The sequence below is a fragment of the Phoca vitulina genome, unplaced genomic scaffold (assembly GCF_004348235.1).
Source record: "Phoca vitulina isolate PV1807 unplaced genomic scaffold, GSC_HSeal_1.0 scaffold23, whole genome shotgun sequence".
In the NCBI taxonomy this organism is placed as follows: domain Eukaryota; kingdom Metazoa; phylum Chordata; class Mammalia; order Carnivora; family Phocidae; genus Phoca; species Phoca vitulina.
The window spans coordinates 26,476,261-26,499,715 of record NW_022589726.1 but is presented as its reverse complement, the minus strand read 5'-3'; the positions used below and the strand labels follow the sequence as shown (position 1 = coordinate 26,499,715).

At 33.7% G+C, this 23,455-nt stretch overlaps 1 protein-coding gene across 6 annotated transcripts in view; it reads right to left on the bottom strand.

The window, feature by feature from the left end:
- Positions 1 to 5,615: 5,615 nt before the first annotated feature.
- Positions 5,616 to 23,455, bottom strand: part of ADAMTS20 (ADAM metallopeptidase with thrombospondin type 1 motif 20) — a 167,365-nt gene continuing 149,525 nt past the window's right edge. For 5 of the 6 annotated variants that reach the window (XM_032421115.1, XM_032421120.1, XM_032421119.1 and 2 more), the window contains one exon: positions 7,864 to 9,780. In XM_032421115.1, coding sequence (XP_032277006.1) covers positions 9,553 to 9,780 — 228 coding nt within the window. In that variant the 3' untranslated portion in view covers positions 7,864 to 9,552. Of the gene's footprint in view, positions 7,177 to 7,863; positions 9,781 to 23,455 lie in introns of those variants that run through there. The other variant, XM_032421117.1, reaches the window with a different exon arrangement.

Here is a 23,455-nt window from a genome sequence, read left to right as displayed (position 1 = left end):
CAATTTTAGTATACGTGCTGCCGAAGCGAGCACAATTTTTTACATTTCAAATAAAGGAGATGAGTCATTACAGAAAAAAAGAAGTAGGTTAAGTAACAAAAATGATCATGTTATCTTAAAAAAACAAGTGACAAAAGTAATGCATAATTGGATCTTTTTGTTTACCTTTAGTTAGACACTTGGCAACTAAAAGACATGAACTAAATTATTATAAAAAATTAAGGAAAACAATCTTCTTTGTTTGAAAAAAATGCTCATGCTTAAAAATTAGAAGTTGATGGGATGACCAATGTTGACTGATAGCTGTATCTGATAGCAAAGATAGACTGTATCCTGATGAGTGACAACAAAGAAACGTACAATTTAAAAAAAAAAAAGAACTTCTGTTGTTATTTTGCATGGTAAAACAGTTTTGTATTTATCAAACCTATACTCAATTGAAAATGAGTTGTTACTGCAAATTTATTATTATGTTACTATCTTCTATTTCCATCAATGTTTGTAGGTATTAAATCTTTTTAAAATAATTTAAAACATATAAATTAAGGCAGACCTACATAGCTCATTCCTTGAGGAAAAAGTATTCTTGGTGGCTCTTGCTTACTTCTAGGATGATCTCACAAATTTCACAGTAGCACCTGATTAAACTCTCTAGGAATACCTGTATTTTCCTGAACATATTCTTGGGATGCCTCTTCATCATTTTTTAAAATATCAATCCCACCAAAATCTGTTAATTATAGTTCATATAGATTTTCTCATATATTTTCATATGGAATTGAATTCTTGAGTATTTTAATTTATTCACAATGAAATATCAAATCTATGCTGTAGAGTCAACACTCTAATAGTTGCTATGAGGGATTCAAAATAGAACAAACATAGGTTCTGTCCTTAAGCAAATAATAAGGTGGAGTGAAAGAAAGGCTTTGTGTTTGAACAAAGCTGCACTTTGCTAAAGTTTCTGTCATCACACGAAATGATCTGTAAGACGGTGATGTTGCATACCATTGTTATAAAGACTGAATTAGATAAGGATGTAAAGTGCCTCTCAATATCTGGCACAAAATAGTAGATAAATAAGTGCTAATTTTTGCTCAAATATCAGTGACCACATGAGTGGTCAAAACCCTAATCATATACAGAGTAGCAAAAAATAAGGGAGATAAGGGATAGAATATATGCAAAATTAAAATTAAAATATTCCAGGGAAACCTGGGTAGTACAGTCAGTTAAGCGTCCAACTCTTAGTTTCAGTTCAGGTTGTGATCTCAGGACCATGAGGCCAAGCCCTAAATTGGGCTCTGTGCTCAGCAGGGAGTCTGCTTAAGACTCCCTCTCCCTCTGCCCTTCCCCCGCCACTGTCTCACTCTCTCTCTCTCTTCTTCTCTCTCTCAAAATAAATAAATAAATAAATATTAACAAAATAAAATAAAATATTCCAGACAGAACAGTCCAGGAACTTTTATGGACGAGGTCACATTGAGCTCATACTTGAGAGAAAATCAAGCATTTAAAGTGCAGAATAATGTGAGATAATTTAATTTAAGATAAAGAGTAGAATATGAGAGAACAACCAATGAAGGATGGCACTCAACCCAATCATCATTCCTACTAGCAGATCCAAAATAGTGTATTTTAAAGTCTGTTTAGAAATTAAGTGGTGAAATTTCTGAATTTCATAACTATATTATGGTTATTTTAGAAATTACCTGTTTTCTTAACAAATACCTACTAAAGTATTATGTAATAAAAAGTCATGAGGTACTCACTCTACTCTCAACTTATTAAGAATAAATAATATGTGTATATGTATGTCAGTGTGTATATATTAAAAGAGGAAGAATTATGGAGCAAATGTGGCAAAATGTTAAAAATTAGTGAATCCAGCTAAAGGACATATGGGAACTATTTGTGCTATTCTGGGAAGTATTTGTAAGTTTTAAATTATGTCAACATTTATAGATGAAGTTTAAAACTATGAAGGTGAATTAAAGACATTCAGGTAAATGAAAGCTAAATTTGTGCCAGCAGACTCAAACTGAAAGAAATTATGGACAAAGTTCTTCAAGCTGGAGAGAAATTATAATAGAAAGAAACTCACATCTATAGGAAAGAATAAAGATCAGGAAATAATAAATATGTGGATATATATATAAAGAATAATTTTATGATATCTTATTTATTTTAAAAGACACTTGGCTAAGACAAAATTTTTATATAAAATGTATTTTGGATTTATAACATTCGAAGTAGACTGTGATATGTTAAGGATATATGTTGGAATCCCTAAAGCAAACACTAAAAAAAAGCAAAAGGGGATACATAAAAAGAAAATATAAAGTTGAGTACAAAAATAATCAATTAATTCAAAAGAAGGCAGAAAAGGAGGAATAATAGAAGAATGTATGAGACAAATGGAATACAAATAACAAAATGGTAGACTTAAGTCCAACTATACTAATAGTTGTATTAAATGTAAATGGCCTTATATTCTTCAAGAAAAAAAACAAATTTCAAACTGGATTTAAAAATTTAAAAAGCACAGAACAATTATAAGCCATTTACAAAAGACATTTTAAATATATAAAGATATATATTGGTTAAAATTGAAGGATGGCAAGAGATGAATCATGCAAATGCTAATTAAAAGAAAGCTGATGTAGTTACTTCACTACCAATGTAAACTCTAAGGGAAGGAGTATTACTAGAGATATATAGGAACATTTCATAAGGAGAAGAGTGTCAAGGTATACGCAAACAATGAATCATGGAACACTACATAAAAAAAATTAATTAATTAATTAAAAAAAAGAAGAGTGTCATTTCATCAAAAAGAAGTAACACTCATAAGCATATAGACACCTAATAACAGAGCTTCTAAATTCATGACAAAATTTGGCAGAACTAAAGGGAGAAATAGACAAATCCACAGTTATAGTTGAAGAATTTAACATTAATATAATAGAACATCAATATTAGCATTATATTAATAGAATAATTTATCAGTACTATAGTTAGAAAAGTAATCAATATTACAGTTAGAAAAAAACTCAATACTATAATTGACACTACAATTTTAAAAATTGTATCTCTCGATAATTTATACTGCAATTAGAAAAATAATAAAAATATAGAAAAGATTTGAATAATAGAATAAACTAACGACATTATTTGCTTACATAAATCTACACAAAATTACTGCAGAATATGCAGTATTTTCAAGTGCACATGGAACATGCACCGAGCTAGATCATACACTAGACCACTAAACAAATCACAGCATTTCATGGATCTCTCCCTCTCCCTTGCCAAATGCTATTCAGAAGTTAAAAGGGAAAAAAACCAACAACAACTCAGAATATGTAATTGGGGACAGCTGGGTGGCTCAGTTGGTTAAGCATCTGCCTTTGGCTCAGGTCATGGTCCCAGGGTCCTGGGATTGAGTCCAGCATCGGGCTCCCTGCTCAGCGCGGAGTCTGCTTCTCCCTCTCCCACTCCCCCTGCTTGTGTTCCCTTTCTCGCTGTGTCTCTCTCTGTCAAATAAATAAATAAAATCTTTAAAAAAAAAAAGAATATGTAATTGTGCTTGGCAATTAGGAGTTCATTATGATTTTAGTGAAAGCAGTATCAATAAAATATTGAGGGTTGGAAGTCATGTTATAATGGACCAATGCTTGAATGAAAGGTGAAGATGAAGAGACCATGAGAATAGCAGTTTCTCTCAGAAGTTTCTCTCAGAAAATAAGAGGAAGAACAGTGAGTAGTGATGGGTGAGGGGGGAGACATATTTTTGTTTTAAAATAGAAGAGGACCTAGCGTATCATGCTAAGTGACATAATTCAGACAGAGAAAGACAAATACTATATGATTTCACTTATATGTGGAATCTAAGAAACAGAACAAACAAACAGAAACAGACTCATAAATACAGAGAACAAACTGGTGGTCCACAGAAGGGAGGGAGATGGGGGGAATGAGTGAAATATACTTCATAACTCCTAGTTATAAAATAAACAAGTCACAGGGTGAAAAGTGTAGTTTAGGAAATACAGTCAATAATATTGTAATAAGATTATATGGTGACAGGTGGTGACTACATTTATCATGGCTAGCACTGTGTAATGTTTGGAATTGTGGGATCCCTATGGTATGCACCTAAAACTAATAAACATTGTAAGTCAACTGTACTTCAATAAAATTTTTAAAAAATAGTAAAAAATAAAATAAAATGGAGAGAATTGAACATGTTGTGTTTTGGATGAAGGAGCCAGTGGGGAGAGAAAGGAAAGGGAGGGAGAGAGAATAATCTCTGGGGAAAGGTTCTGGAGAATTCAGAGTGAGAAGAAATCAAGAGCAGAGGTTGGGGGACTGGACTTCAACATGAGCAGAGAAATCCTGCTCCTTAAAGAGTGGGAAAAGTAGATAAAATACATGTAGAGAATGCTTCATCTTAAATGATAAACAAATATAGAAAATTACTATGTACTGCATATTAATATTTGTAATTAATTTAAGGTAGAATCAAAAGTATGCTTTTTAATAAGAGATTCTCAAATGTTTTAAATCACATTCACATAAAATGCTTTACTCCCTCATGTTTGTTTCTTTTCTTTTCTTTTTTTTTTTAATGAAGTGAGGAGTGGGATGGGGAGTATAAGAAAGGGGGTATGGGAAAGATGGGGGAGAAGAGAGGCAAAGAGAATAAAAAATGATCAAGCAATTCTCAGAAAAAGAAACCTAATAGCAAAATATATATATAAGAATCCTCATCCAATCTAGTAATCAGATAAATATAAATATTCAAATAATGCAATACTATGCTATACCCCAGCAGATCAGATTTTTAAAAAATTCATGTACCATTGAGGATGTGGATACTCTAAAAATTTTTACACCTTACCAGCAGTGATTTAAATTGATTTAACTGCTTTGGATAGTACTTTGACAATTTCTAGGGAAGTTGAAGATGGATGGGTAAAACATATTATTGTTTACAAGAATATGCTCCCTCCCCTTAGGAGAGAATTCTAAGTCCTCACCCAGTTCCCCGTGCCTGGCAATCCTTCCCTGTAGGAAGAATATATTTCCCTGACCCAATGACTAGGATTTGGTTATATGATTTCATTTGGCCAATTGAATATGAGTATATATTCAATGACATGAGTATCCCTTGTATAAACAGAAGCTTTTAAAAGCATTGCAAGTTTTTGTCAGCCTCCTGCCCATATTCCCTCTGCCATGAGAAGGGTGTATAGCAGACATGAGCCATTTCCATTCCAACTGCAACAATTTGAATAAAAAGTTATTTGAGGGTGCCTGGGTGGCTCAGTCGTTAAGCGTCTGCCTTCGGCTCAGGTCATGATCCCAGGGTCTTGGGATCGAGCCCTGCATTGGGCTCCCTGCTCAGCGGGAAGCCTGCTTCTCCCTCTCCCACTCCCCCTGCTTGTGTTCCCTCTCTCTCTGTGCTTCTCTCTGTCAAATAAATAAAATCTTAAAAAAAAAAAAGTTATTTGAATTTCTGGAGTGGTTTTAGGGTTATAGATTTTTTGGTAAAGGATTCTTTTTTTTTTTTAACATGTAAGGAAAATGAAAACAAAATGCTAATGTATCACACAAATATGTTTATTATTTAAATGTTTATAAGCTATAAGATTTTATGAATGAAAACTTTTCTAGAAAATGTTACACATTTTGTATTAATGGTTGTAACTGGTTTAAGGCACATAGTGCAAAATACTTCATTTCTGATACAGAGATCCTTAAATGTTTATTTAACCACATTGGCACAAAATTGCTTTAGTACCTTATATGGTACAATATATGTTTGGGGAAAAAATGTTTGGGGAAAAATAAATAATAATAAATCGGAAAAATACTTTGTGGATAAAACTAGTATACTACTATTTACTGGCAAAAATCTATTAGTAGATTCATTTTTTGGTTTACAAAGTAAGTTGCCTTAGAAAAATATTGTCTATGATTCTTTTAAAAATCATATTGTTATATAATACACAAATTATTCACCTGAAAAAAAATCTCTTACAACCTGAGAATTTGCCCACGAATAGTTAATTTTTATACTATCTTTTAGGTTTTGGCTTTGAGAAACCTCAGATATAAAATAACTTGAACATCTCTAATAAAAATTTTGCTTATGTAAACATAATTTTGTCTACCAAAATAAGAGTTTCAAAATTTCAATAATTCTAATTTCTTTACTTGATTAATAAAATACAGTACATAACTTTGAGAAAATAGATTTTTTAAGAGTTAATATATACATATATGAGTTATAGAGACAGAATATAAACATTATAAAAACAATGTATTGCTCTTATAAGTACAATCAAATTAGAGGTAGGTGTTTTAAGGAAAATTCTATTACATCATATCTTCTTCTGTTTTATATCCACAAATTTTCATATTTAGTATTTAACCCAAGCATATATTTTAATATAAAAGTGTACTGCATTTTTAGGATGATTTTTTTTATTTGAAGCACCATAACCCACAATTTAAAATTTAAGGAAATATAAAACAAGGTATCTAAGCTGTATCAGTAGAAAGTATAATGGCTATGTACTTTTTTGATGTGACTATGGATTTGCTATTTATCTGACAGATTCAATAATGTTTATAGGTATTTTAAATAAATTCATTTTCCTAATTTTTACTTGCTCCATTTTAACAAGTAGAATAAACATTCATTGTACAGTACAATATTGAGTAGAGATTTATATGTGTGTTTATAGGCATAATATAACTGTGATCCAGTCCAAGCTGTTTGTTAACAGCAACATTATCTTGGTATAATTCATTCAAATATCTCTGTACATTATACCATAAATTATTCTGTCCTTTTAAAAAGTTCCTAATTAGAGTCACATATCTGTTAAGTTTATTTTGAAGGCTTTGGAAATATTAAGCAGTGATTTGATTCCCTGATGAGCACCCTGAAAGAAAAAAAAAAAGCACAGACATTTTGGACATGGAAATCTCAGGAAGGGAAGAGTAAGGAAACGAGCACCGGTTATTTGCAGATATTCCAGAGAATATCTCCTCATACTTCCCACTTCTGAATGTTCATACTACTTGAATTGGGAGACCAGTAGTCATGTGAGGAACACACTTTCCACAGAACCCTCCACATCTGCCGTAGACTTTGATTCCATCCTGAAAATAGGAAGAGGCAGAAATATAGGAGAATCGGGCACAAGCTGGTATCACCGTACATAGGCAGAAAAAGCAAATGCTTTGAATCATGCGGCTGAAATCATTAGCCAAAGTTTCCTATATTACATTTGAGGTCAAAGATCATACCATTTCAGGATTAGTTGAAATTGGTGGTCATGGGAATCAGATAATCTGAGATTCAGATTAGCTACTTGATGATTATAAACCATATTATAATTTAGACAATTCATCTCAATCCACATATTTTTCATCAAGGTGTCTATTTGCTTCAGTGAGGTTGTTAAAACCTCTCCCAATTTGCTGTCCAATATTTACATGATGTTATATAAGATTCTCACAGGCTAAATAAGAAATATACAAACTTATAATATAATTACTGCTTTCAGTCCAGTTTTCTCCCCCCATTTTATCACAAATTCTATACTTCAAGCTGTGTTTCTAAGGCTTCCATGAGATGTTTGAGGTTAATGGGAGAGAATATGACTTGTATACAGTTAAGGTCAAGTATTAAAGAGGGCACGTACTGAATGGAGCACTGGGTGTTATACGCAAACAATGAATCATGGAACACTACATCAAAAACTAATGATGTAATGTATGGTGATTAACATAACATAATTAAAAATTTTTTTAAATAAAAAAAAGAAAAGAACTAAGAAGGGAGATTTTTGTTTGTTTGTTTGTTTGTTTGAGAAAATCAGAGCCGTTCATTGAGGAATAGGTTGACAGAGGCTGGTGAGAGGGGTGGGACAGATGTTCTCTCTAGACTCCCTTCCATCCTTGGTCCAAAAGTCAAAGGACTGAGGACAATTTGATAGGATGAGGCAAAAACAGTTTGAGCTCCTGTATGAGTTTCTGGAGAAAGTGAGGTTTTTTTTGTTTTGGGGGTTTGTTTTGTTTTTGATCTAAAGAGGGAGGGCAGAGAAGGAAACTGAGTTCCTAGAACATTTTGGGATAAAGACTGTTCTGAGATCAGGGGCTTTTGAAGTGGCCTTTTCTTTCAGAAATTTTTCTTAGCTCTCAAGAATCTAAGTAAACAGAGAAGAAAGGAATGGCAGTAAAAATTCCCATTTATGTACATTCCTATTCCCAGATTGTTTAAGTAAAAACCTAATCTTGATTAAATGTCCTGGCAAATGAAAAGAAGTTTGCATTTCCATATGTAAATGTGGGTTCCACCAGTCTCCGCTTCATACCAGGCCACAGGTTTCAGGAAATATTTTCATGTGCAATATTTTTGGATCAAGCTAGAGATTCTCAGTAGATTAAATAATTACTTAATCTTTAGAATGGAACTTAAATAGAAGCAAAAGGAATGATTATACTGAATATTCATATCTACTGGTGACCACTTTATAATTAACCAAAAGATATCTAAAAGCTGGATAAGTAAGGTCAAAGTATTTCATTGAGCTCTTTTACACTGAGACCTGCTCAGAATATACTTTAATTAATTTATTCCCATTCTTCTACCAAAAGGGATTAGACCTAAATATGCCAAATAAAAATTTAAAAATAGCTGTTTGTCCTAAAAGCTGACTTCTTACCCAAATGACAGAAATAATACAAAATTTAAATTCTTCGTTAATTAAAACTCAGTTTTGTAGTCTTCAGAAATAGAATGTTTTAGTCTATGAATATTAGAAAATTGAATTTCATTACAAATAATATTGATACAAGTGTAAAAAAAGTCACTTTTATCCAAAGAAAGAAAAACCATAAAACAGAATGGGCAGGGGCCGTTGATGGTGCTGATTGACTAGCAACATAGGTGAGAACACTTAGAAAATAGCTCCTGATTTATGCTAGATAGAGTCAAGCTATCTGAGGCACGGTCACTGTCAGTAACAGGAGCCATCTCGTGAAGTGTATGTGCCAGGACACTATTCCAGCAAAATTAGATGTGTCCTACCTGTAAAAGCCAAGTACGATGTTATCCGCATAAAGGCAGAGGAAAATATGCACACAACCATAAAAATAGTCCTAATTCTTACAGAAACTATAAAGACTACATGCTAAATGAAAAATGGCCACCCCATCCCTAAATCCAAACAGTGAGGTAAATAAACCAAACACCTACTCCTCACTTTGAAATATTAAAACCAACAAATCTTTAATAATTAAAATATAGCTAACAGTACTACCTCTTTTTGAAGTACATGAATTTCAAGTCATTAGCCCCAAACTTGAGCTAGATAGAATCTATATGCCCTGGCATTTGATATTTCAGGTTCAGATATCGGTAGCCTATACATGAATTTATATGCATATAAGACCACCTATGTATATTATAAAAATTACCCCAGTTTCATTATTTCATAGATTAATATTATGCCCCATCATATGTAATATGCCTCATCTATGCAATAACTCATTAGTCATTAACTTTATAACTCTAAAGTTAAGGTAAAGGACCTTTAATTCTAGTTCACAGCACAGAAGTATTTCAAACAAGCATTTTGGTCCAGCAGGACTTACTTGTGACCTGTGTATGATGACAGAGGCATAACTCCCCTGAGCAAGCCACTTTGCTGTGCTGGATATCTTCATTCCAGTTCCTGCCAAGTTAATGCTGAACTGTCCCTAGATTGTAAACAAAACAAAATAGATGAAATTCATAAAATATTTAAAAATACTCGAAAGAAACACCTGAATTTGAATTATATAAGAAAGGCCTCAAATTGCTTTTCAAGGGTCTTCCTTTAAAAAAATGAAAAAATATTTTTTTTGAGAGAGGGAAAGAGAGTGGGCACAGAGGAGGGGCAGAGGGAGAGGGTGAGAGAATCTTAAGCAGGCTCCACGCCCAGTGCAGAGAGAGAGGAAGGGCTCAATCTCCTGACCCTGAGATCATGACCTGTGCCAAAATCAAGAGTCGGATGCTTAGGTGACTGAGCCACTCAGGTGCCCAAAATGAAAGAATACGGATACAACTTCACTCTAAAGGAAATGGACCAGCTAACATTTTTTTAAAAAAATTGATTACAAATAAAAAAAAAATTTGATTACAAATAACATCTTCTCAATACGAGGTATCTGAATCAATACTGTATAATGTGATTTGTGCACAAGTAACTCTGTCCAACCCTAGGACTCTAAGACTTGACAGCTAGAGTTAGTGTTCTTGGAGCAATAGGCAAATCTTAAGAAGGGATGTTCGTAGGGACTAATACCAGACTTAACATTTCTCCCATTTCTATTTTTGACCCTTTCTTGCTAACTTCCCTGATAATAATTCCCCTGTTTAATGTATTTTCTAGAATCTCCTGTCAATGTGCCCTTCTCGGTTGCCATAAAAATATTACTTCTTAACCCCCCACACAAAACTACGGAATGTATTATCATTGTCCCAGCTATTACGTTCTTTTTAAAGTACCCAGAAGTGTATATGGGATGTGCGATGCCACATGATTTACACACAGTGTGTGAGCCCCCTAGTGGCTTTATGATCTAATTCTTTTCAAGACACAAGAACCTTTTTCATGTCAAAATACTTCAGACTATCTCTGTTAAAAATTAAACCTTAAATGTCTGTTAATTGAGAAAATGTGTTACTAAAATGGGTAAAATTCTGGCACATTTATATGATCTTGCAGTACAGAATTACACATTGAAAAATAGAATTAATTAATGCTAATTAAGCCTACTGCCAATGTTCAAATATACATAGATTCAGAGTGATAATCTTGGATCACATCACTATATCCCACAGCCTAAGCCTCATGAATCTTGAGCAAGACTGTGATAAAATATTAGGGGTTACATTACATTATATGAATGAAAATATTATCTTGTCATGAAAGGAAAAGTAAAATAGATTTCAAATATATATATTGTAAATTATTACTATTGCTAAAAGAATTATATATCAATTTAGTTTATTGCTAAGAAATCTAAGTTATTTCTTAATTAAAATAAAAATAAATTCAATACATTTATAATACAATTTTAATAAATGGAGAATTTTCCCTATAAGAGAAATAATGTTTAGACAAATTCCAAACAAAAATTTATTACATACATCATTTAATTATAAATTTAGAACATGACCTAGATATTTCATTGCTGTATTCTCAGAGTCCAGAATAGGGCTTGGGTACTTAGTGTTTTTGAATGAATTAAGTGCATTATAAATATTAAATTTTAGTATTACACATAAATACACAATTACACATCTAAACCTTTCATATGCCATGATAATGAATGACATTAACACTAGACACATTGGTATTTTATACTGGTAAATACTTAAAAAAGAACTAATTCTAACTACTCTAATACTTGATAGTCAACCTGATACAAGTTTTGCATTGAATATCTTCATCCTACATTAACTCATAAGTAGGTTTCTCACCAAATAAAGTTCCCTTAAAATAGAAATATATTCTGTGATGTAGGTTTCCTATAACCAGGCACTTATTGAATGCCCCACTGGGGTCATAGAATGTTTTCACAACCTAACATTCTACACTTTCACTAATCCTTTACTGGCACCCCCCCTCCCCCCCCCCCCCCCCGCCACCGCCCCGCCAAGGTTGCTAGGAAGCATTCAAATGTACATACACTGGAAGTGAAAGGAAAAAATCCCGACTGACTATTGAGAGACTTAGGTGGTGTTAACACAATTGGTTGGACTAGAAATATCTATTGCTCCATTTCTCCAGACTAATTTTCATGAGCTTTACTTATGTCCTTAGTCTTCATTAAAAAGCAACATAATATAATCTCAAAGAAATGGTAAAACAATTCATCTGAAATTTGAGATAGTATTGATAGACATAAAAATACATTTCACTTACTCGTTCAAGATTACCTGAGTGACAGACATGGTGTCGAGTACTGTGGCAGTACAAAGACATATCTCACTCTAAATCTTTTAAGTGAAGAACAGATTGGTAGTTGCCAGGGAGGTTCAGGGTGAATAGGTCCTCACCCATGGTCAAAAGATACAAAGTTCCAGTTACAAGATAAATTCTGGGAATGTAATATGCAGCCTGGTGATTATAGTTAATAATACTGCACTGTATATTTGAAAGTTGCTAAGAAAGTAGATCTTAAAAGTTCTCATCCCAAGAAAAAGATTTTGTAACTAAGTGAGGGGATGGAAGTTAATTAAACTTCCTATGGTGATCATTTTGCAATATATACATAATTAAATCATTATCTTGTACACTTTACACTAATGCAATGTTATATGACAATTGTATTTCACTAAAACTGGGGAAAAATAAATAAGTAAAGTAGCATATGTATATAAATAAATGTAATGAACTGTAGAGAATTACAGGACATATTTACTTATTTCCATATAACATAAAAAAGGTACTGGTATGTTCCTATGGAACTTCAGAAGTAATAAATGATTGAATAAATTAATTATTTCAGTTCCATATTTCATTTAAGATTAAAATGCAAACCTCCTTAAACCTAATCTTTAACTTAAAATTAGTTCAACGTAGCTACTAAAAATTTGTTTTTTAAAAAGTAGTATGAGGTTTACCACCTCTTCTACTCTCAACATTTTTTTAGATTAGGCAACCATAAGGAGTAAAATTCTAACAGCAAAATCATGAGTGAAAGGTGATCCAAAGATCCAATAATTCAACAAATTGGAATATCTGTCCTTGAGTTATTAACTGCATCAAAGAAAAAAGTACTTATGGGTATAAGAGAAGAACCATAGAGGTAGATACAAGTTTTAATGTTCTACTTCTCTTATTGACTGGTTGGTTCATGGGTGCTCTACACCATCATACTTTTATAATTTTAAAATGTGTTGTACGTATTTTATTATGAAAGGGATCTATAATCTAATGCAATTATAATAAAAATTCCACTGGGGGGATGCCTGAGTGGCTCAGTCATTAAGCGTCTGCCTTCAGCTCAGGTCGTGATTGAGCCCTGCGTCGGGCTCCCTGCTCAGCGGGAAGCCTGCTTCTCCCTCTCCCATTCCCTCTGCTTGTGTTCCCTCTCTCACTGTCTCTCTCTCTGATAAATAAATAAAATCTTTGAAAAAAAATTTCATTGGGAATTTTTGTAGCTCTAGAGAACTGATTCTAAAATTTATATGAAAAGACAAAGAAATTAAAATAGTTAAAACAATTTTTAAAAAGAATAAACTTGAAGGACCCATACTACCTTATTTTAATGCTTATCAAAAAGCTACCATAACCAAGACACTGCTGTGAGAGGTAGGTAGATCAATGGAACAGAACAGTCCAGAAATAGACCCACATAAATATGTCCACTTGGTTTTTGACAAAGGTGGAAAGGCAATTAAGTGAAGAAAACACTGTCTTTTCAACAAATGGTTTTCGGACAATTGGATGTCTACATGTAAAAACCATCAGACTTCACACAAAATTAATTCAAAATCAATCATAGGTCTAAGTGTAAAACTATAAAACTATACAAATTTTTCAAGGAAACAGGAGAAAATCTTTGTAACTTGGAGTTAGTCAAAGAGTTCTTCAATATGAAACTACTTGCACAACCCATATAGGAAAAAAATAATAAATTTGATTTCATTAAAATTTAAGATTTTTGCTGTGTGAAAGACACTTAAAAGAAAGACCAGGAAAAAATATTTGCAAATGTCATATGTAACAAAAGACTTGTATCCAGAATATGTAAAGAACTCTCAAAATTAAACAGTAGGGAATGAACAATCCAATTTTTAAAATGAGCAAAAGACTCTAACACACATTTTACCAAAGTAGATATGCAGATGACCAATAAGCACATGAAAGATATTTAACATCTTTAACCATTAGTGAAATGCAAATTAAAACCACAATGAAAGTCCACAGAATATCGGGGGGGCAGAGGGACAGAAAACTTGACAATACTAAGTGCTGGCAGGGAAGCAAAGCAACTACAATTTAAATCTTCACTAGTGGGAATACAAAATAATAAAGCTACTCTGTAAAACAGTTTGGTAGTTTCTTATAAGTTAAACATACACATACCATATGACCCTACAATCCCACTCATAGGGTACTTATCCCAGAGAAATGAAAATGTATGTTCACACAAATACCTGTACACAAATGTGCATATCAGCTCTATTCATAATCTCCCCAAACTGTAATCAACCCATATTCTTCCAGTGAATGAATGGACAAACAATAGGACAACTGTACAACATCTGTGTGATAGAATTATTTTCTCAGCAATAAAAAAGGAACAAATTACTGACACCTGCAACAACACAGATGAATCTCAAAGGCATTATGTTGAGTGAAGAAAGCCAATCTTAAAAGGTCATACACTGTATGATTCCATTTATATGACATTTGTATGACATTCCAGAAAAGGCAAAACTATAGCAAGAGAGAAGAGATCAGTGTTTACCAGGAGTTAGGTCCAAGGGAGAAATTGACTCCATGAAGGGAGTGCGAGGGAACTGTCCTATATGCTAATTATGATGATGGTAAAACAAATCTGTACATGTGTTAAAACTGTATACTAAAAAGGATAATTTTTCTGTATGTTACAAAAATTTTTTTAAATGTGAATGGGTGTAACATTTTATTTAAAGAATAAATTTTTCAATTCACTTGCAAATGAAACCCAACAACATGTTATATGTAAGAGACACACTTAAAGTGATTCATAAAGGCTGAAATTAAAAGGATAAGCAGAAAATGTACAAGGAAAATGAACACGAACAAAGAAGAGGGGCAGCAATCCTAAGGGACAAAGTAGAATTCAAGCCTCAAATCAGGAAAACATGACAAGTAAGTATTAGAAACCATAATCTACAATGAAGAAATAACACGTAAATATTATGAATTGAATAACACAGCAAATTTTATGAAGCAAAACTACAGGAGATGAAAGTATACATAGATAGATAGAAACCCCCAATAGGAAATTTTAATATACCACTTTTAGTAACAAGACAGATCAAGCAGGCAAAGATAAGGAGAGAGATAATCTAAACAATGTAATAAAAAAGGTAGACCTTGCAGATATATATCAAATTCTATTTTCTTATAGTAAAAAAATACATGTTCAAAATATTTAACTGGCTCTGAATATTCAAAATAGATGCTGGCCATGATCTACTGACATTGGCTGAATGTGGTTATTTCTCTTGCTCTTATGTGATCAGTATTAATTACAAAACAGCTGAAGAAATACACATTAGGTTTTATTGTCAAAGTTTTGTGGCTCTTTGAAAAGTACCAAACATTTTACTTTACTTCACTTTTGATATATGTATTCTAAAGTCACATCACACTCCTTAACTTCATCTTATATTGCAATGTGGCAAAGTTTATTTTCCCTAAAGAGTGCCATATGTAACCATTCTCTTTTTAGCATTCATGTCCCAGAGTGCCCTGTCATATGCAAACACAGGGGATGTGGTTTTGATGAATCCCAAACAAAATAAGTTCTTTCTGTGACATCAAACATCTGGAGAGTATTCATGCAAATGTTGTATAACTTAACACAGAATCTGGTTTATATATTTGACAGAACATCTCTAAGAGTACTAGATTTTTTTTAAAGATTTTATTTGTCAGAGAGAGGGAGAGAAATAGCACAAGCAGGGGGAGCAGCAGAGGCAGAGGGAGAAGCAGGCTCCCTGCTGAGCAGAGAGCCCAATGCGGGACTGGATCTCAGGACCCTGGGATCATGACCTGAGCCGAAGGCAGATGCTTCACTGACTGAGCCACCCAGGCTTCCCAGAATATGAGACATTTTGTATTTTTGGTAACAGAAACCTCAAGTCAGTTGAATAGAGAATGAATATAGATGGGCAAAATTCCTACTGACAGCACATACCTATCTATGCCCAATAACATCTAATGTGGGATATAAAACTTTGCATTCTAGAAATACTGGAGAGCTATGTGAGGGAGGCATCTCACTTTGATGAGTAGAGAGGAATATTTTATTACGGTACTGGTTCTGCCTCTGTCTTTCTCAAGGATCTTGGGTAGGTTATTAACATGGAATGCCTGTTTCTCCTAAGTATAAAGTGGGATTACCCAGTTTACATCTTTCTCAAGATATTACAGGGAGGAAAAAGGGGTTACATTGAAATTTAAGAAAAGGAGTTAGAAATTAATGGAAATAGCTATCTTACCATTTGAAAACCTGATTGTGCTAACATCTCTTATTCAGATTCCATGCTCATCAAGAAATATTCTATTTATAATAATTAACTTTTCTGTTATTTCCCATTAGGAAAGTTAAACGAGATAAGAGTTCTGATTCCACTTGACAGGTATATGATTTACTTGAATATCAGCTCTCTTGTGAATTTTGTTGATGTCTCAGTGACCAGACCTTACTCAATTCAACATGTAATAAAAAGGACTGGATTCCCAGAAATGGTAAACTTTCCAAAGTAATGGCATCTTTGAGCCCTTGTATCAGACTTTCCACAACTCTATGTGGCATTCTCAATTTACTTCTCCTAAAATCACATTTTTTTTTAAAGATTTTATTTATTTATTTGTCAGAGAGAGACACAGCGAGAGAGGGAATACAAGCAGGGGGAGTGGGAGAGGGAGAAGCAGGCTTCCCGTCGAGCAGGGAGCCCGATGCGGGGCTCGATCCCAGGACCTGGAATCATGACCTGAGCTGAAGGCAGACGCTTAACGACTGAGCCACCCAGGCACCCCCTTAATCACATCTTTGATGAGAAGGCACAGCTTACAAGAAGGATGGGTTGCTGGACAAAGTTGATCAGTCTTGACATGGGTTGATCATTGGAGAATGAATAATCTGTACTTAATCTCTATTAAATCTCTACTTAAATGGAAATGTTATTAAAAATATCCAAACATGAGTAAAAATTTTGCTGAGAGGCACCTGGGTGGCTCAGTCAGTTAAACATCGGACTCCTGATTTCGGCTCAAGTCATGATCTTGGGTTGTAAGATCAAGCCCCAGCTTTGGCTCTCAACTTAGCAGGGAGTCTGCTTCTCTCCCCATCTCCCTCTCCCTCTTCTTGTGCACTCTCTCTCTCTAAAATAAATAAATAAGTCTTTTAAAAATTTGCTGAAAATGCTAAAAAGTTTAGATTACACATCCTTGACTTTAGAAGAGGTGTCTGAAAAGACACAGTATAAGACTTCAGAGTTCATCAAGGTAAGGACAGTCTTGGGAAGAGAACTGAATAGAAGATGTGGGTCAGAGAGTCATATTATGGGAAGTAGACCTATCATCTGGCAGACCAATATGAACGAAGTGGGAAAGGGGAAGAATGGACATGGATAGAGCTAACCAGCTTCAAAGAGCAAATAAGAACATGAGCCTCCCTTGCCAAGTTATTTACCTTTAAAAATATAGCCAAGAGAGGAAACATTCCTGGAATGGCAACTTGAGGAGCCCTGTGGCCTCACTCTCCAGCGAAACAACCATAACTGGTGAAAATTATAAAATATAACAACCATTTAAGGTCTCTGAAAACTATCCTAAGGTTCTACAACAAATGGAAAACACTAATTCACAAAAATTTATATCTAGGTAAAAACAGTGTCTGTGACATTTGAACCATGACCTGCCCCTCCTCCTACCTCAGCAAGATGACAGTTTTACTCTTGATGGGAACACAAGACTCTATTTCCCCAGCTCCCTCTTAGGGTTAGGTTTTCTCCCTGGGAGGGACAAACCACCAGCAATTCTCATCTCACCCAGTTCACAGAAGCTTTATTACAGGCAAGAGTGGATGAGGCTCTGCCACTCAGTCCCTACTCATAGAACAGAAGATCTACCCCAGGCATGGTAGGTTAAGAGCACAAGACTCAAATCAACCCTGTTCAAAATCACTGGTAGGGCAGAGGTTCTATGCTGAGAAGGGCAAGCCAAGAAGACCTGGGGCTACTGCTATGACTCAGCATTCTGCTTAAAAAGTGGGATTGTTACTCTGAGAAGTTGGTCCTATCCCTAGATCCACAGAATTAGTGCAATGTTTCTTCCTTAGGAGAGAGTCAAGATGTAAGGACAAAAAGTTCCATAGCTTTTTCTAAGGGATATGAGCTTATCTGAGAGAGGACATGGGAGAATTTCAAGCCTAAAGATGCTATTGAAAACAAGATTTTAATGGTGTGCAGCTAAGAGGAAAGGGGTGATAGTTCAATGAGAGCAACAAGCAAAATGGTAGATCAAATTGGATTTTAACAGAGAGAACCAAAGAAAGAGACAGCTAAGAAGGGCTCCTTTTGAGGTCTTACCTGACCTCAAAGACTGCCCTGTAATACTACCCTGGCCAAAGGGCTTAAATTTAGTTGAATCAGACCATGGAGTAATTTACTCCTCTAGGATGTTATTGAAAGAATAGAGCAATCATCTAGCAATTAGGGGAGACTAAGAGCTGAGTATGGTATCAGTAGATTCAGACCAGCTTAAAAACTTAATGGGGAGTTGGGAAAGAGACAGAGATCCCAGCTAAAAACACTATCATTCCAGGAGGATCAGAGTGACTGTGTACATGTCCAAGGCTGTGCCTTCCAAGGAGTGACATCAAAGACTGCACAGGGAAAATAGATGTCACTGAAATAGTCCCGCCAAGGAACTAAGCAAATAAATAAGCAAGCAAGCAACAAGTCCTAGAGGGGAGGGGGAGATTTAGTGTCCACAGTTACTAAAATATATGATCTAAAATGCCCAGTTTTCAACAAAAAATTGAGATATGCAAAGAAGCTGGAAAGGATGACTCATATTCAGGGGGAAAAGGCATTAGAAACTGCCTTCAAGAGGTTTCAGATGTCTGGCTGAGCAGATAAAGACTTCAAAGCAGCTATTATAAATATGTTCAAAGAGCTAAAGAAAACCATGTTTTAAAGAAAGGTATGATAATAACGTCTCATCAAATAGAGAATATCAATACAGAGATAGCAGTTACATTTAGAAAAAGAGGAAAAGGAAAATTCTGGAGTTGAAATGTACAATGACCAAAAAGAAAAACTTCACTAGAGGGGCTCAAACAGTAGATTGGAGCAGGCAGAAGAAAGAATTGAACAGATATCAATAGTGAAGATACAATCTGAAGAACAGAGAGAAAAAGAATTAAGAAAAATGAACAGAGACTCAAAGAAACAAGGGTACACCATTAAATGCACCAACATATGCATAATGGGAGTACCAGAAGGAAAGGAGAAAGGAGCAGAGAATATGTTTGAATAAATAATGCCTGAAAAATTTCCAAATTTGGTGAAATTCATTAATCTATACATTCAAGAAACTCAATAGATTCCAAGTTTGGCAGATACACAGAGATCCACATACAAATAGGTGATACTAAAGATGATGAAAGTCAAAGACAAAGAGAATCTGAAAGCATCAAGAGATAAATGACCACATATATAAGAACCCCAAAAGATAAATAGCTGACTTCCATGTTTTTATCTAGAAGCCAGAAGACAGTGCGGTGACATACTTAAAGTGCTGGAAAATAAAAACTATAAGTTGAGAATTTTATAACAAGCAAATCAATCTTTCAAGAATGAAGGCCAGGTGCCTGGGTGGCTCAGCTGTTAAGCGTCTGCCTTCAGCTCAGGTCATGATCCCAGGGTCCTGGGATTGAGCCCCAAATCAGGCTCCCTGCTTGGCGGGAAGCCTGCTTCTCCCTCTCCCACTCCCCTTGCTTGTGTTCCCTCTCTCGCTGTCTCTCTCTCTCTGTCAAATAAATAAGTAAAATCTTAAAAAAAAAAAAAAAGAATGAAGGCCAAATAAAGACATTTACAGATAAACCAAACAGAGAAGATTTGTTTATTAGTAGACCTGTTTTACAAGATATGCTAAAGGAAGTTCTTCAAGTTGAAATCAAGTAATACCACACATTAATACAAAACAACCAAAGAGTACTGATAAAGGTAATTCTGCAGGTAATTATAAAAGATGCTGTAATTGCACATTTCTTTTCCTTTCTACCCTTAACTTATTTTAAAACAATTATATAAGCCAATAAGTATACGATTATATTAGTGATCTATAATATAGAAATGTAATATATTTGATGATAATGACAAAAATGAGGCAGGTGGAAACAAAGCTGTTTGGGAATAAGGAAATGACACCAGCTAATAACTCAAATCCACAGGAAGAAAAGAAGAAACCTAGAAATGCTAACTATAACAGTTCAAATAAAAATCTCTATAAATATGTAATTTCTCTCATTACTTCTCCCATATTCTCTAAGAAACATAAAATTATATAAAGTTATTATAAAAATGTATTGTGGGTTTGTTACATATGTAGATTGTATAACAAACATAACACCACAAAAGGAAGAGGAAATAGAGCACATAAAGGAGTAATGTTTCTATATTTCACTGGAATTAGGTAGTATAAATCTGAAGTCGATTCTGATAAGTTAAGATGTATTTTGTAAACTCTTAAGCAGCAATTAAGAAAGCAATTAAAAATATAGTGGGAAAGTTATTAAGGAAATTAAAATGCTATACTCAAAAACATTCAACTGATAAAAAAGAAAGCAGTAAAGAAGAAATGGAGGAAAAAAACAACAGGAGACATATAGAAAACAAAGTAAAATGGCAAATATAAATCAAGACATAATATCAATATCATTAAAGAATTCAAAGGCAGAGATCCAATAAAGTGCCTCTATAGAAGATACTCTTAAGATCCAAAGATGTAAATAGGCTAAAAGTAAATGGGATAAAATTATATATCATGTACTATCTGTGAGCTGAGTGGCCATTCTAATGTCAGATAAATTAGACTTTTAAAACAAACAAAAAATGCTACTTCAGGTAAAGAAGAACATTTTTTAAAATTTCTTTTAAAGATCTTTTTTAAGAAGAATACTTTATAATGATAAAAGTGTTGATATATCAGGAAATTATGAAAATTATAATCATATACAAAAAAATCCCAAAGTAAATGAATAAAATACAAAGTAAATGAAACAATAAGATTAAAGTGAGAAATAGACAATTGAATAATAATTGCAATGTTTCAGTGAATAGAACAGCTAGGCAGAAGATCAACAAGGAAATGGAAAAGTTGAACAATACTTCAAACCAACTAGACCTGACAAACATCTATAGAATATTTCACCAACAGAATACACATTCTTTCCAAGCACATATTGAACATTTTCCAGAATAGCCATATGCTATGCCATAAAACAAGACTCAGTGCATTTAAGAGCATGTATAAAGAATACAAAGTGTATTTTCCAATCACAATGGGAAGAACTCAATAACAGAAGGAAATTTGGGAAATTCACAAATATGTGGGAATCAAACACTATACTCTTAAAGAACCAATAAGTCAAAGAAGACCTCACAGGTGATCATGGAAAATACTTTACGATAAATGGAAATGAACACATGTACATTGTACACGTACAATGTACCAAAACTCAGAGGATGCAGCAAAATAAATACATAAGAGAAAATCTAAATCGGGAAATGCTTAAATTAAAAGAGAAAAAAAAAAAGATATATCAATAACCTAACCTTCCACCTTAAGATACTGGAAAAGAGCAAATTAAATCTAAAGCAAGAAGAAATAAAGAAATGATAAAGAATGGTCTGAAAATTGATTAAATAAATTAAAAAATAGAGAAAATAAACAAAATCAAGTGTTGGTCTCTTTGTTCCTACATATAACCTAACAAAGTTAAAGCAGGAAGAATAGAATATTTGAACAGACCAATTAGCAGAAATAAAATTGAATCAATAATCAAAAACTCTCCCAAAACAAAAGTCCAGGACCAGAGGGCTTCACAGGTGAATTCTACCAAATATTTAAAGAGTTAAATTCTACCGAATACTTAAAGAGTTAATACCAATTCTCCTCAAACTGTTCCAAAAAATACAAGAGGAAGGAAAACTTCTAAGTTCATTCTATGAGGCTAGTATCACCCTGATACCAAAAACCAGATAGACACCACAAAATAAAAGAGAACTAAAGGCCAATATCTCTGATGCAAAAATCCTCAAGAAAATACTAGCAAACTGGATCCAACAATACATTAAAAATATTATTCACCACAATCAAGTGGGATTTGTTCCTGGGATGCAGTGGTAGTTCAATATTCATAAAACAATCAATGTGATACATCACATCAACAAGAGAAAGGATAAAAACCATATGATTATTTCAATAGATGCAGAAAAAGAATTTGACAAAGTACAACATCCACTCCTGATAAAAAAAAAAAAAACCTCGGGCGCCTGGGTGGCTCAGTTGGTTAAGCGACTGCCTTCGGCTCAGGTCATGATCCTGGAGTCCAGGGATCGAGTCCCACATCGGGCTCCCTGCTCAGCAGGGAGTCTGCTTCTCCCTCTGACCCTCCCCCCTCTCATGTGCTCTCTCTCTCTCTTTCAAATAAATAAATAAAAAATCTTTAAAAAAAAAAAAAAAAAAAAAACCTCTACAAAGTAAGTCTAGAGGGAACATACTTCAACATAATAAAGACCTTATGTGAAAAATCCACAACCAACATTATATTTAACAGTGAAAAACAGAATTTTTCCCCTAAGACCAGGAATAAGACAAGGATGTCCACTCTTCCCACTTTTATTCAACATAATACTGGAAGTCCTAGCCACAACAGTCAGACAACAAAAAGAAATAAAAGGCATCCAAATTGGTAGGGAAGAAGCAAAACTCTATTTGCAGATGACATGAGATTATAGAAAAGCCTAAATACTCTTCCAAAAAAATACTAGAACTGATAAATGAGTTCAGTAAAGCCATAGGATACAAAATCAATGTACAGAAACCTGTTGCATTCCCATATACTAATAATGAAACAGCAAAAAGTGAAATTAAGAAAACAATCCCAATTATAAGTATACAAAAAAACAATAAAATATCTAGGAGTGAACTTAAACAAAGAGGTAAAAGACCTATACTCTGAAAATTATAAAACATTGATGAAAGAAATTGAAGACAATACAAAAAATGGAAAGACATTCCATGCTCAAGGGTTGGGAAAAGAAACATTGTTAAAATGTTTATACTACCCAAAGCAATCTACAGATCTAATGCAATTCCTATCAAAATACCAACAGTATTTTTCACAGAACTAGAACAAACAATCCTAAAATTTGTATGGAACCACAACAGATTTCAAATGGCCAAAGTGATCTTGAAAAAGAGGAACAAAATTGGAGGTATCACAATTCCAGACTTCAAATTATATTACAAAGCTGTAGCAGTCAAAACAGTATGGTACTGACACAAAAATTCATAGATCATTGGAATAAAACAGAAAACCCAGAAATAAACCCAAGAATATATGTTCAATTAATCTTTGACAGAGGAGG